Source organism: Gavia stellata, chromosome 2 (genome assembly GCF_030936135.1).
Source record: "Gavia stellata isolate bGavSte3 chromosome 2, bGavSte3.hap2, whole genome shotgun sequence".
NCBI lineage: Eukaryota > Metazoa > Chordata > Aves > Gaviiformes > Gaviidae > Gavia > Gavia stellata.
This window is the reverse complement of record NC_082595.1, coordinates 76,013,139-76,026,103: the sequence shown is the minus strand read 5'-3', so window position 1 is coordinate 76,026,103 and position 12,965 is coordinate 76,013,139. Positions and strand designations below refer to the sequence as shown.

The window sequence follows — 12,965 nt, the reverse complement described above, 5'->3', positions numbered from 1 at the left end:
ACACACTAATTTATCTGGAAAGCCTTTCAAAGTTATTAATAGCTATTGATACTATTCTCAGCGCAAAGACACTTAAAGTGCCAATCCAGCACATCCATCTGTCCAACTACATTTCTAAAGACACTGCAGAAATGATGGTGACTGTTTCAAAGTGGTTCTTAACAGCGAGAGCTCTCTGCAGATCACGCTGTTTATTCTAACGAGAAGTCCTCTCAAAGCCCGATCTCAAGTTTAAGAAAGATTTCCTTAAACAAGTGGAAGTTTAAGTCCACAGCATAAGGAAGGCAAACCAGTATTATCTAATTGGAGCATTGTTCCATGAACTACACTGGTTTAGTTATTTAAGAACTTCACGCATCTTGTTAGCTCCACTAGCACTATAATTGAAGGATATTACAAAATGAAAATATGTATCACGTAAGAAAACACGTGAGAAACGTAACTTCACACACCTTAAAACATTTACAAAGCTTTCCCAGTAAATTCCTTTGCAGTATTTTAGTGCCTCCCTCTCCCCTTTTTCTTTCTGGTTACAGATTAATATTCTATAGAACATACTTCTCTTTCTGCATTTGTCTAGAAATACTGGCTCAGACCTGTAAATATTTACAAGTGAATATGAGGTTCACTGTGTCTATGCAACCACTGCCGACTAGCTCTGTTGAAAGCAAACTCAAAGAAGCATCTGCATGATTAGACCCTAGGCTTTTAAACTAAATGGAGTAATGTATCAGAATCACTTAAAAGTACATTTACTGTTACCAGTTTGTAGAGATTCCAAGAAAAAAAGCTCAGTCTTTGACTAACTAAAACCTCAGAACATGCAAATAGAACAACAGCTGAAGCTATAAACTTAGCCTTTAAAACAGTACACGACTTAACTACATGGGCTGCACAACTTGAGGCTGAAGACTGTTAGAGAAGTACCACTGCAGAGGCAAAATTGAGAGGCCATATATCTTTGGACTGAATACCTGCAGAAGTTAAAATTTTCTATTCACTTATTTATTACAATTTTAATAGAGCAGTTTATATGACCCAAAATGAATGATTCTTTTAAAGGTCTCCAGCACTTGAATTAACTTGTCTGCTTTGATATTGAGTATTCATTGCACATATTGCACTCTAATCCTCAATTATCTCAGTTTATCAAGTTTCTTTATGATAAATCCTATGACACAGGATTGAAGCTAGTGCATGAACTAAAACAACATCCTATTGCGTCACTCCTGTTTCAATCAGAAAAAAGTATATGTCCTCCTAGAAGGGACTGTGCAGACAAATTGCTGCAGGAAAGCAAGAGGATGGGGACAAGGAATGTCAAAGTTTATGCTTCTTTCTCACCTTTATCTCACCTATCATACTTGGCAACATCTGCAGTCTTCTGGCACTATGGCTATTTCTAAGGAGTCTGAGAGGGTCAAAGATACCTGAAGCTAACTCAGGAACACTGCAATCTAGTATAATCTACAAAAGAAAGGCCATGAAACTTCGCTTGATGCACACTTTAGCTAAGACATCTTCCTTAGAAGAATTTCCCATTTTACTATAGGATACATCTTTTCAGAGGCAGAGGACCCAGTAGAACATAAAACAGCTTGCTGTAAAATGTTAACTAGATCCACTGCATAAATTTGCTCCCTAAATCCAAAGGAATTAGGATTAAACTTTAACCAATTTGTGATACTTTTCTCTGCTAGACTGAAGACCCTTCTTTTATCTTTTTTTTTTTCTCTCCTCATTTGAATAGTTATAAGCAGCTATCAGGTTACTCCCTAATTGCCCTTTTTTTTTTTTTAATTTTATTTAAAAGAAACACCTTCACCTGAAGGCATATTTTCCAATACTTTAATCAATTTCATGGCTCTTCTCTGGGTACTCTACAAACATTTAAATCAGTCCTGCACCTGTTTGACAGGGAAAATTAACTATACCAATCAAGTCCCTGCCACTTTCCCTCACAGAAGAATTCTGTATTATCACAAGAATGTCATAGCATCAGCGGTGGTTATGATTAGCAAGAAAACAAAGAGATGTTACTGGTAAAGCTAAGGATGACATGCACACAATGCTATATGGACAAAGGTTCCCAAAACCTAACGCAAAAAAAGCACAACAGCTGGCCTGATTTAAGTAATTTTTTTTGAAGTACAGAGCAGTACAGAGAAAAGGTGTTTCCTTTGATCTTCAAGAATGAATGGAAATATCTGAGTTAAGTATTTTGTCTATCCTCAAGCTTTAACTAGCCAAGAACAAACTAATTTGTTTGGGCTGAGAACAAGAGACACCAAAATTTTATGGCAAAGCACTGTTGTTTTAACAAGCTATGAAACATCAATCAAAGATGCAAGAATAAAAATATTCAGTCTCAAGCACAATGAATAATGAAAGCATATACTGTGAAAAACAAAACAACAAAACCCACAGATTTTTAAAGTTTGCAGACGAAGCTGTACAAATTCTGTTGCACTGAGAAATGAGAGATGCCTGCCCCAAAACCAGAAGGACTAGAGACAAGACTAACATGTAGTACCTATAACCAGCTGTGGCTTTTTTTTAAATTTCAGGGCTTTGTAATTGACTGTTTAGTCTTCTTTAAAGCTATATGCAGCAACATAAAATCAAAATACCACACAGCTAAGAAGAACATCCCCTGCAGCTAATGAACACCTGTGTAATATGCACGTGTTTCACAAACTCCCATTAAAGTAACAGGAATGCCTAATCCCAATTTGTTGTTAAAAGGTCAGATGTATTTTAAGTAGTATTCCCGTTATTCTAACTAGCATTCTAGTCTTCTTGGGACTCCCATCATTCAATCACTAATACCATATTGTCTTTGTGCCTGTACACAGCAATTACAGAATATACTTGTTTCAAGACCAGGATAATAATGGAATTATTATGAAGTTCAGGAGCCATATCAATTCACCATCAAGTCTCAGGATTTTCAAGTCTAAGAGACTGCCTTGTTCCAATTATTTTCTATGTAACTCCTCTGTTCATTATGATTATTTGTGAGGACAGTGCAAACACTCTGCTTCAAGGAATAATAAAAATGTAAATCCTCATTGAAGCTTACACAAGATTCACAAGATAGTAAGCTCTTGAGGCATGTAGCATTCTTCTCTTTGTCAAATCTTAATTTTCCAAACATCACAAAAGCAAGATGCATTCCCAGTGCATTGACACCTGCATACCTTTTCTTAAACGTTACAAGTTAGAGTAAACAGATGACGAAAAAGGATGAAAAAACCAACCAAACAAAAAACCAACCAACCCACATGATGCAAGTTTATGAACTAATTGCAGAATTCTATGATCCAGCCCATGTCTCTGTATTTCTAAAGAAATAAAAGTGCTGCATAAAACACACTTCAACAAGCTTTCCTTCTACAGTGTTTTCTTTACTGAAACTTTTATTCAAACTTCTCTGGTCTTAGCCAAAACTGTATTTCTGAGAGCTCAGACTGGAGATGTCATTACTTCATGCAAAGTGGTGGGTTTTGGTACTATGAAAATAGTTCTAGGGGTATCAGTAAGCAGTAATACAAACACAGGATTTATGCACATTCAATGTTGCAATAACAGATTAGACTATTGGCCCATCTAGTATGATTCAGGGTTTTATAATGCCAAAGGGAATGATCATAGAATAAATCTGCTCCATAGACAGATTTTTTTTTTATTGGATTCCCTCAGTTAGAAGCTAACTTCCTTGAAAAATGTGAAGGATTATTAATAACAGTTTAATAATAACTCTGCAAGGCCTTATCCACTGTAGAGAGACGTGTTACATACTCAGCATACACGGGACATTAGGTTCGGCACTGGTATGTGTCTTGCTAATGTGCTAACACAGCAGAAGGATACCGATGCTTAACTACACAGCAAATGTAAACAATTTATGTTGCTGCTCTCATAACACAGAGTGATTTGGGGTTGCAGATGAACATTTAGAGACTCCTAGATGCAGTGATTGAACATGTATGAAAACCAGCAACGGCAAGTGAAATCTACCTAAAAATAATACCAGAAAGCTATGGGAGAACATTTGCAAGGAGCTGAACAGAAATCTCTCCGATAAACTACCTGTTTTTTCTGTTTGCATCAGCATAAGGATGCTGGTCATCAATTTGGTTTTATAGAAGGATGAATGAGGTGGGAATTCTGTTTTGAGTAAAAACTACAAAAGGAGTTACTGAAATATATTCAAAGTTCAGGGGCAGAAGTAAAATTTACATTTTTGAGGTATATTAGGTCTTCTGTTAGCCTAACAAGTACATCAGTCAAACCCTCCAAAGAAAAACAACACTGCAAAACATTTAGAACTTATTTTCTCCACATGCCTTCAGTATCAGCAAAAATGACAAATCTAGGGGGAAAAAAACCCCACACGCCCAAAAGAGTGTCTAATTTCAAAACGTTGATTTTTAAAATGTGAACTTAATGAGAAAATGTTCTTATACTCAAAGATGACCAGAAGAATGATCAGTGTCTGAATCTTGCACTCACTGAGTATACAACAGCAAAATCATCAGTCTGACAGCTAGATAATGCCATACCCAAATGACTGCTACAACTAAGTCTCTTCACTTCTACAGTCATGTTACCTTTCATGGTAACATATGGCCCCCAAATCTGTTTCTCTAATGGCTTCTGCAATACAGTTTCTCACTGTTGATCAAAAATTCACAGATCACTGAAACTGAGATTAGACAGAGTAGAAGAAAATCTGACCTAAATATGAAAGCATTTTGGGGTAATCTATGTGTAAGTATTTTTATTGGGCACATCTGGTCCTGGTAAATCACTAAATATTAAATGCAAACTGAGAAAATATGGTTATGAAGTCTTCTATTTACAGCCCAGCTATTCAATTTAGCACCTGTATTTCCTACTTTTTTTTTCCCCCTTTAGAATATCTTAAACCATTTAAAAACAAGATGTTACAATGATGCTCTAGGAATAGAAGGACATAAAATCTTGTCTAGAGAGATAAGTTTTACTGGCTCAACAGAGAAAGTGAAAGACATGGCTTATAAATTCCCTTGTTCCAGCAACATTCTGTGAGCATTCAGAAAGCAATAAAACAATCTTTCATACTTGCTCTAACTGGGAGAGGGAAACAAGGAGATGATATCTATAAGCAGATAAAAAAAGAAAAAAATAACAGAAAAACACCATGGTCAAGCATGCAAACAGAAGCATAATGTATACAAGAGCTAGAAGACACTTTTGAGATACTGCAGAAAGCGGTAAGAGGAAGAGGAAAATATGATGGAAACAAACCAAATAGTCAAGAGTCCACGATTATGCCGAAACAGAGGAGTACGTGTGGAAGGTGGATGGATGGAGTGAAACTAGGGAAGAATCTCATGGTACAAGCAGACACAATGCCACGGAGAGAGAGAACACTCCAGGGCAGGAGTTAAGGATCAAACCACTGAAATTATTCAAATACATAAAGAAAGGAGTTGATTTGCAGGCACATAACTGAGTTAACCTGACAACCAAGAGCAGTTAATGCCCACAGGCGTGCTATTATCTTCCATCGAATGCAAGCCAAATTGAGGTATTTATTTCCCCTCACCTTCCAGAAGAGAAAGGTAAACTAGCTCATGTTTATCTTGAGATCCAAGCACACACAATGGGAGTTAATACAAAACACGTTGCACTCAATTCACCTCTAGGCTTGCCTTGGAGCTACTTACTGCTTTACGTACAGTCTAGGGTGCAGTCCTGAAAATCCCCACAGAGCTGACACCTAAGTCTCCGCAGGCCTGAAGTTCACAGCTGCCTTCATTTGTGTCCTTAAAACGCCACAAGACCTTGAAGTCCATACGCTCAGAAGCACTTGAGTCTTGACAAAATTGAGCACAGTTGTACCCACCTGCCACCTAAAGAAGATCCAGAAACTATGTATCCACCACCTGCATCTTCCTAAAGGAGATGTCAGTCAGATAGTCCCCCACACAAGAGTTCCTTATGAAATGCAATGGTAGCTTCAACTTTGTTTTCAAATACAGCCTGAGAAAGCAAAGCCTTGTCATACAACAGCTTACTAGTCAGAGAAGTCCTACCTCATGGATCAGATCTGCCCTTAAAAGCACACTGTCCCAACTTCTGTGCTCCAGGCACACTCCACTCATACCAACACTCATTAAAAAGAATGAGCGCTTCAGCTTTTACGGCCAATTCTTTTTAGCTAAATGAACTCTCATTTAGCTCTAGTTTTTCAGGCCAGTCATGTTTAGGCCTATTTGCCTTAGCTCAAAAAACTCTTTACACACCACAGCCTCCCCCCCCCGCCCCGGGGTCTTGCATCCTAGCAAATTCTTCATCCCAGAGTTCTCTCCATGTCCACTTGGAGGCTTTTCATTCATTCACCTTTCATCTAAGTGCTCCTTTAATCCTTTCCATGTGAATCAACTAACTCTAAAAACCCTTCTGGACTGGCAAAGGAAAAAGTAGAGTCTTGCCTCACCAACTTCTCATGGCTCCTGATCTACAAGACCTTAAAGGGAACTACAACCTATGTTTCCTACACCTTCCTCTACTAATTGTTCTTACACGGCCTTTAACAATCTTTCCTGGTTGCACAGGACAGTACAGCATAGCTGCCTTGAATACAACCTCTTCTGGTCTTCTATAGCTATAACCATAGCCCTGCTACATGCCTTTTCACCCTGAGCACAGAATAAATACAAAATGACTACCACGATCAACTTCTAGTCAAGTTTCTCCATCTAGAGACAGCTACCTACAAACAACAGTTCAACCACTATGCTCAATCAATTTATGTAACCAGTGCAGTCCCCAGGATGAATGCATCTGTTTCATGCACAGATATTTCAGCTGCTCAAGAATTCTTCACCTTTCATTGCAGTATGTGGCTCCAGGACCACATGCTGATTTGCACCTCACTAATGGCATGCAGCCTTAGCTGAGAAATATGATCTGCGGAGAACTCCACAACAGTAATTTACAGTGTGCTGCAATTTTAAACATCCAGTCATTTGGCCTTCTGCAGCAGGTACTAAGGTCATGCCATCAGCTTGGTTAAATTTTGTATAAAACAGTTTCCCAACCTTTTTCCATGGAATCTGCTTTAAGTGTATTCGTAACATCTTATTTCCTCCAGAGATTTCAAGACAGGCTATCTACACAGCCTTAAAAGGAATTTTCAGAAGTTCAGTTATGTTCTCGCCATTTTGTCCCAACATTTTCTTTTGCTTCTGGAATATGCCAATGAGTGCTCTAATGTAAGTTTGTATCACATTCTTGCTGGTGCTCTTCGAAGACTTTTTTCTGTTTCATCTCTTTGCTGGAGCTGAGTTGCAAGTGATCACCTACAACGCCTTCTCCTTCATTTTAGGAAAGCGAAAAGTCTTCCACTCAAAATTTAGCTCTGCATCATACGTCAGCTTTGCTTCAGGCTGCTCCCTCAGGCTTGTGTTCTTGAAGCTTGGTGATCCAAAAATCTCTAAGCAGACATTTCCACTTCAGTAAAGTGCTTTTCTCATTGACGTTTCCATTTCCAAAGGTGCTTGGTATCTGGCTTGTTCTGATTATCTGTCTTTTGAGTTCTGCAATCTGATAAAATCTCATGGTGATGAAACATGGGTGGAATTTCCCTCAAACACCCAGAAAATCGTCTTCAGTACTGGCAGCTGTTTTTTCTTCACTAATAAAGTCCCTCCCTCCACTGGCACTTAAATGTGGTGCTTAATGAAATGCATCAAGGAAACTGGGATGCTCCTATTGCTCAGTTTGCTTGACAATAGACTCACATAATCTGGCCTTTAACATTCTTTACTTCTGTAATCAATTTCTCCAAGTGCTGCTTTTGCCACAGGTTTTTCTTTGTGTTTCCGCCACAAGACAGCCAAACCCAATTACACTAGCTTCTCCAGTTTCTGGTGTGTTTCTTCCTGTCTAATCCTTGTGTTTTACACATTCATGGTCACAGATCGAAAAAACTGTTCCCTTGAGAAGAAAATAGTATCCGCAAGACAAGTATCGTGCCAAATCACCAAATCTGATGCTCAGCCAGCTCTCTGAAAGCTTAGGAACACATTCTGCTTTGCTTCTGCAAAACAGGCTTCATGAACCTTCGTCTCGCCCTTTGTTCTCTCTCCCCATCGTCACCCTCTGAAGAACTTCCATCGGGATTCTACTTGCCTCCAGCTTTGGCACAAATCCTTAAATACAACAAGGTACTACTTGCGCTCAGGCTGCTAACCAACCCAATGAACTTTCCTCAAGCATAAACATTCAGGATCCTTTGGCCACACTTGGTTTCTGCATGGGGGAAAGAATGAGGGAATAATAAGAAAAACTGCGTTTCCTTCCAGTTCTGTTTCCTGGACTGAAAAAGAAACTGAACCTGAACTTCCTGAACATTCGTAACTTAGTCCCAAGATCTTCCTAGCAAAAGTTTTTACGTCAATTTGAGTTCCCATGGACACTGCTCCACCTGATGACTTTTAAGACAAGCAGCTGCTAAAGTTTCTTGAGTTTCCCATCCTCATTGCCTTACACTTCTGAACCACCTGATAAATGCTATGATGGATATTGCTCTTGAACGAGATGCTACTTAGAAGACTACCACTAAAGTGAAAGTTTGCATCTTTTTCCTCTCTCCATTCCTCCTGATGGAAAAGGTCTGTAATCTTATTAACCGCAACAGCTGTAAATAGTTGCTGTTCCAAAGCAGTCCCACGTGGCCTGGGATGGTCCTGCCTTCTTTTAACTTTGAGCTCCAAGAACAATCATTCTCACCCAAAGTGGGTAAATCCTTCTGTTCTTTAGCTCAAGACGTTCAAATTAACTAGTTCCTCTAAAATAAATCTTTTTGATATAGGGTTTCAGAAACTTCCTGCTCAAGCCACAGTCTCCTACTCCCCCTCCCCAACTGCCAATGGTCTCTTCACCCATGTTTTCAGATTTCCACATTCTTCTTGCCTGGACTGTGTCCTGAGTTATTCATCTTAATAGTTCCCCTGGACTCAGCCTGGAACCTCCCTTTAAGTCACTTGCTCAGTCATCTAATCATACCCTTAATCCTTCCTGGCAGATCTAACCCCAAGCAGCTACCCGAGCCGAGAGAAAGAAGGAAGCCCTGCCCTACCTGCTACATGTTACCAGTCCCATGCCCTTAGAGAAATAATGGCATGGAATTCCTAGACCATCTTTCCCAATAGTAACTGTTCCACTGACCACTTTTTTTTTTCTCTCCTGATGACTGCTAAGACCATGTTTTTGTCCCTTCTACCTCTCCTTGAGGTTTACAGCTTCCTAAATTATCTCCTTCAGCCTCTTCAGGTGAACATGTGGTTACAGTGGATTTTAAGCTTTTATGAAAGGGGTCTAAAAAGATAGTCAAGGAAGGAGCGGAAAGAACAAAAGTATTTCAACAGATTTACAAGGAAAAACATATTAAGCTAAGGCTGAAAATGTATTTGATACTATATATGGGGAAAAAGTCACAGAATACTGCTATTATTCCCAAATGCAAGTTTAAAAAACACAAACCAAAAAACAAACAAAACCCACAAACAAACTAGCTTTAGATAGCATTCTTAATGCTAAAAAAAATTGTGACATCATTGAAAAAAAAATCCAATTAGGCTCATCATATACTCGGTCTTTTGGGGTTCTTTTTGGTCTCTGAAAAGGTCGGTTGCTTTTTAAATAGCACAAAGCAGGGAAGGAAAAACACCAAATCTTTACAGCGCAAAAATAAAGCGGCCCAGGACTCTGTGGGACATTCTGGCACAGTTCTACACAAGTTTCATCAGAGGAGTCTGGGGCAGCATTAGAAAACACCTGCTGACAGGACAATCCCACTGAATACTAAGAACAGGGCTAAAGACAGACTTGGGTGTCCAATAAAAAATGGAAGCAAACTCTGGAGAGAATAAGCAAATTTGGTTTTATATGAATGAGAAGTTTTTGTGTAGGAGTAGTAGTGGGAATAAAATTTCTTCATATTTTATTGTGTAATTTTGCTGTGTAGTAGTGTTTCAGTATGATTTATTGTGTAATGCTATTGCATGGCATCATTTGTTGAGCAACTTTGCTGCGTGGTATAGTTTTTTATTTAATGATATTGAACATTAGGCAATGGTCTTGCATGCCATAATTTGTGTTTTCTGTTGAGCAACTTCACTGCCATAGTTCTTGACATAAAGGTGAATTGCATGAATTCACACAACAGTGCTGAACTGATTTTAATGTATATTCACTCAGAGACAGCAAATGGACACTATTTTTTTTTTTTTCTGAATGAGGACACATGCAGAAAAGAAGCAAACTGAGCAGGTATTAAAGCAGAATTTAGGACATTAAGATATGATTTCCTTAAATAGCTATGCAGCGTTGCCTCATAAATGACACTTTCTTATCCAGAGCTACATTGTAACTACATTGTGTTATGTTCCATGTTTCACATATCCATACCTGACTGTAAAAACTACAGGAGGACCTTGTTTTACCTACTACTGGGTATAAATAAGAACAGTAACATGCTTTTGATGTGACTTAGGCTCTGTCCAAAACTGTACTTGCAGGGAGTTGTTGAAATCGAGAATCTAAACAAGAAACTCTCCACCCACATTACTGAACTTACAGCAATAATTTAAAATTTGCATTAGTAAATTAGTAAAAGACTTAAGCATGTTTTAGATGCCATCACTATGTCATCCTACTACCGCCTAAGATTCTCCAAAGCAGAAGGAGGAAGACATAGAAGTTTGCCTTACATGTAACATTAAAGTAAGTTACTTATCTTTACATTCGTTACATAAACTTCCCTTTTCATCCCTCTTCCCCTCCCCCCAATCATTTTTGCTTATAAACAAATGTGATCCATCTATAGACTTAAATAACATGTTTGAAGTTCAGGGATGTATCAGAACTTGAAATATTTTTCCAAACAAATCAAGTAATCCATAAGGATATCAACTTTGTACCCACATCCATTTTTATATCCATCTGAAAATGCTATTGATTGGCTAGAATAGCATCTCTTTCATGCATTACCTGGCAGCCTATGAACAATTGTTCGTTGCAAGAGGCAGAGAAAGAGAGCAAACACTGGTAGATAAAAATGCTTGCAGCAGCACTGCATTGTAATTTGATCTCATACTCTGGCAGGTTTTAAATACAGAAGAAAAAATATGCATGCAGGCCTAATTTTTAAAATATGGCAAAAACCAGAAGATAGACTGGGAAGGCAAACTGTGGAAAAAAAAGTAAGCTCCCTCCATCTATAGGGTAAGATTAATTTATTATCTGACAGATGGCAGAAGAGAGGGGGGCGGAAAAGAAAAGACTGCTGATGCAGTAGTGAGCTTCCCATCTGTAATGAAGGCACCACATTCTCACTTATCATACTGCCACAAAATACTTCCATAGTTGCATTCACTCCAGAGTTTTGCTCCATGTATTTCTAGGTTTAAATCAAAAGAGCCATCGTTGTGTGGACAACTAAAAAAAAAAAAAAAAAAAAAGAAGAAAACATCCAGAGAAGTGATTCTTCTGCCAACTGCCCAAGGCTATTCACAATAGCAACTATGAAAACTGCAACTCTACCCTGCTCATTTCATTTGACCAACAAGAGAGAGCCATTCATGCTGACCAATACTTCCAGAGCTACCACTCATTGCAGCAAGTTACCATCTCATTTGCTGTCCCAGCACTGAAAGCTACTTGTCACATTTCTCCATATTCCAAGACATTTTCTCTTCCTTCAGCATCTGCCACATTGCAGTCATGGGGTGCCAATACAAAAACGTAGCATATTGAAAATGGAAAACAGCAGAACCAACCCAAATGCACTTAATATAAAACAAAAAGCTTCCACGTTGACAGTAACAATCATTTCCTCATTTCGTTTGCTGAACTCCACGCGATGCTGTCACAGGACTCCCACCTGCCGCAGAAGCCAAAGGCCACCTGAGCTCCGGCACGAATTACCGGAGGGCCTTGCTTACCTCAGACATCCGATGCCCGTATGACCACCCCACAGCATGCTGCGGCGAGAGGGAACGAGGAGAGCAACGGCTCTGGGAAGCAGCTTTTGCTACGTCCGGCCCGCAGGCGCCCGGGGGACACCCTCACCTTGCCACGAAGAGATGCCCCGCGCACCCCGGGCCGTTACACGGGATTAAGAGAGATAAACAAACAAAGCACCCAAGCACACCCAGAAGGACGAGGAGGAGGAGCAGGTGCGGAGGGGCCTGGCCCCCCGCCGCGGTCCCGGGCCCGGGGACCCAGGCCCAGGCCCGCCCGCCGCCTCAGCCCCCGCGGCGCGCGCCGCGTCTCCCGGGAGACGGAGCCATTTTGAACCGCTGCGCCTCAGTGACAGCGGGCGGGGGGCGCCGGGCACGGCGATGGCGGTGCCGGGGGCCGCCCTGGCGCATTACCTCGGATGCTCCAGGTCCAGCGGTAGAACTCGAGGGTGTCGTTCACCATGCTGGACACCAGGCCCATGGCGCTGGGGGGCTCGGCAGCAGCGGCACCCATGGTGAGCAGCAGCAGCAGCGGCGGCGGAGCCGGCAGACCTGTCTCAGCGCGTGCGTCCGTGCCTCTGCACCGGGGCTGCTGCTGCTGCTGCCCTTCTACAGCCGGGGATGTGATTTAAATCTCTATCTCTCGGTAGCTTCCCTCTAGACTCCGCCTCGCTCCCGTCACCGGCTCCCGTGCCCCGCGGGCAGGGAGGAGGGCGAGGAGGCGGAGGCGGGCGGCGCGGCGTCCGCGGCTCCGCAGCACCGTCCGCAACGCGCGGTGCGGTGCGCGCGCGTCACGTGACCACCGGCCCGCTGCCCGCCGGCAGCTGCCCGCCGGCTGCGTGGCTCCCCGGCCCGGCCGCGCAGGCGCACTGGGGGCGCCCAAACGCCTCCCGACTGAGGGGAGCGCGGCGGGAGCAGGTGCAGGGCGGCTGCTGGCTTTCCGTTGGG

The 12,965-nt window shown here is 41.2% G+C and overlaps 1 protein-coding gene across 1 annotated transcript in view; it reads right to left on the bottom strand.

Annotated features, from left to right (window-relative positions):
- Nucleotides 1-12,531, bottom strand: part of ELOVL4 (ELOVL fatty acid elongase 4) — a 30,481-nt gene extending 17,950 nt beyond the window's left edge. Inside the window, exon 1 of the mRNA XM_059835595.1 lies at nt 12,432-12,531. Within this exon, the coding sequence (XP_059691578.1) occupies nt 12,432-12,531 (100 nt within the window). The remainder of the gene's footprint in view (nt 1-12,431) is intronic.
- Nucleotides 12,532-12,965: the final 434 nt, after the last annotated feature.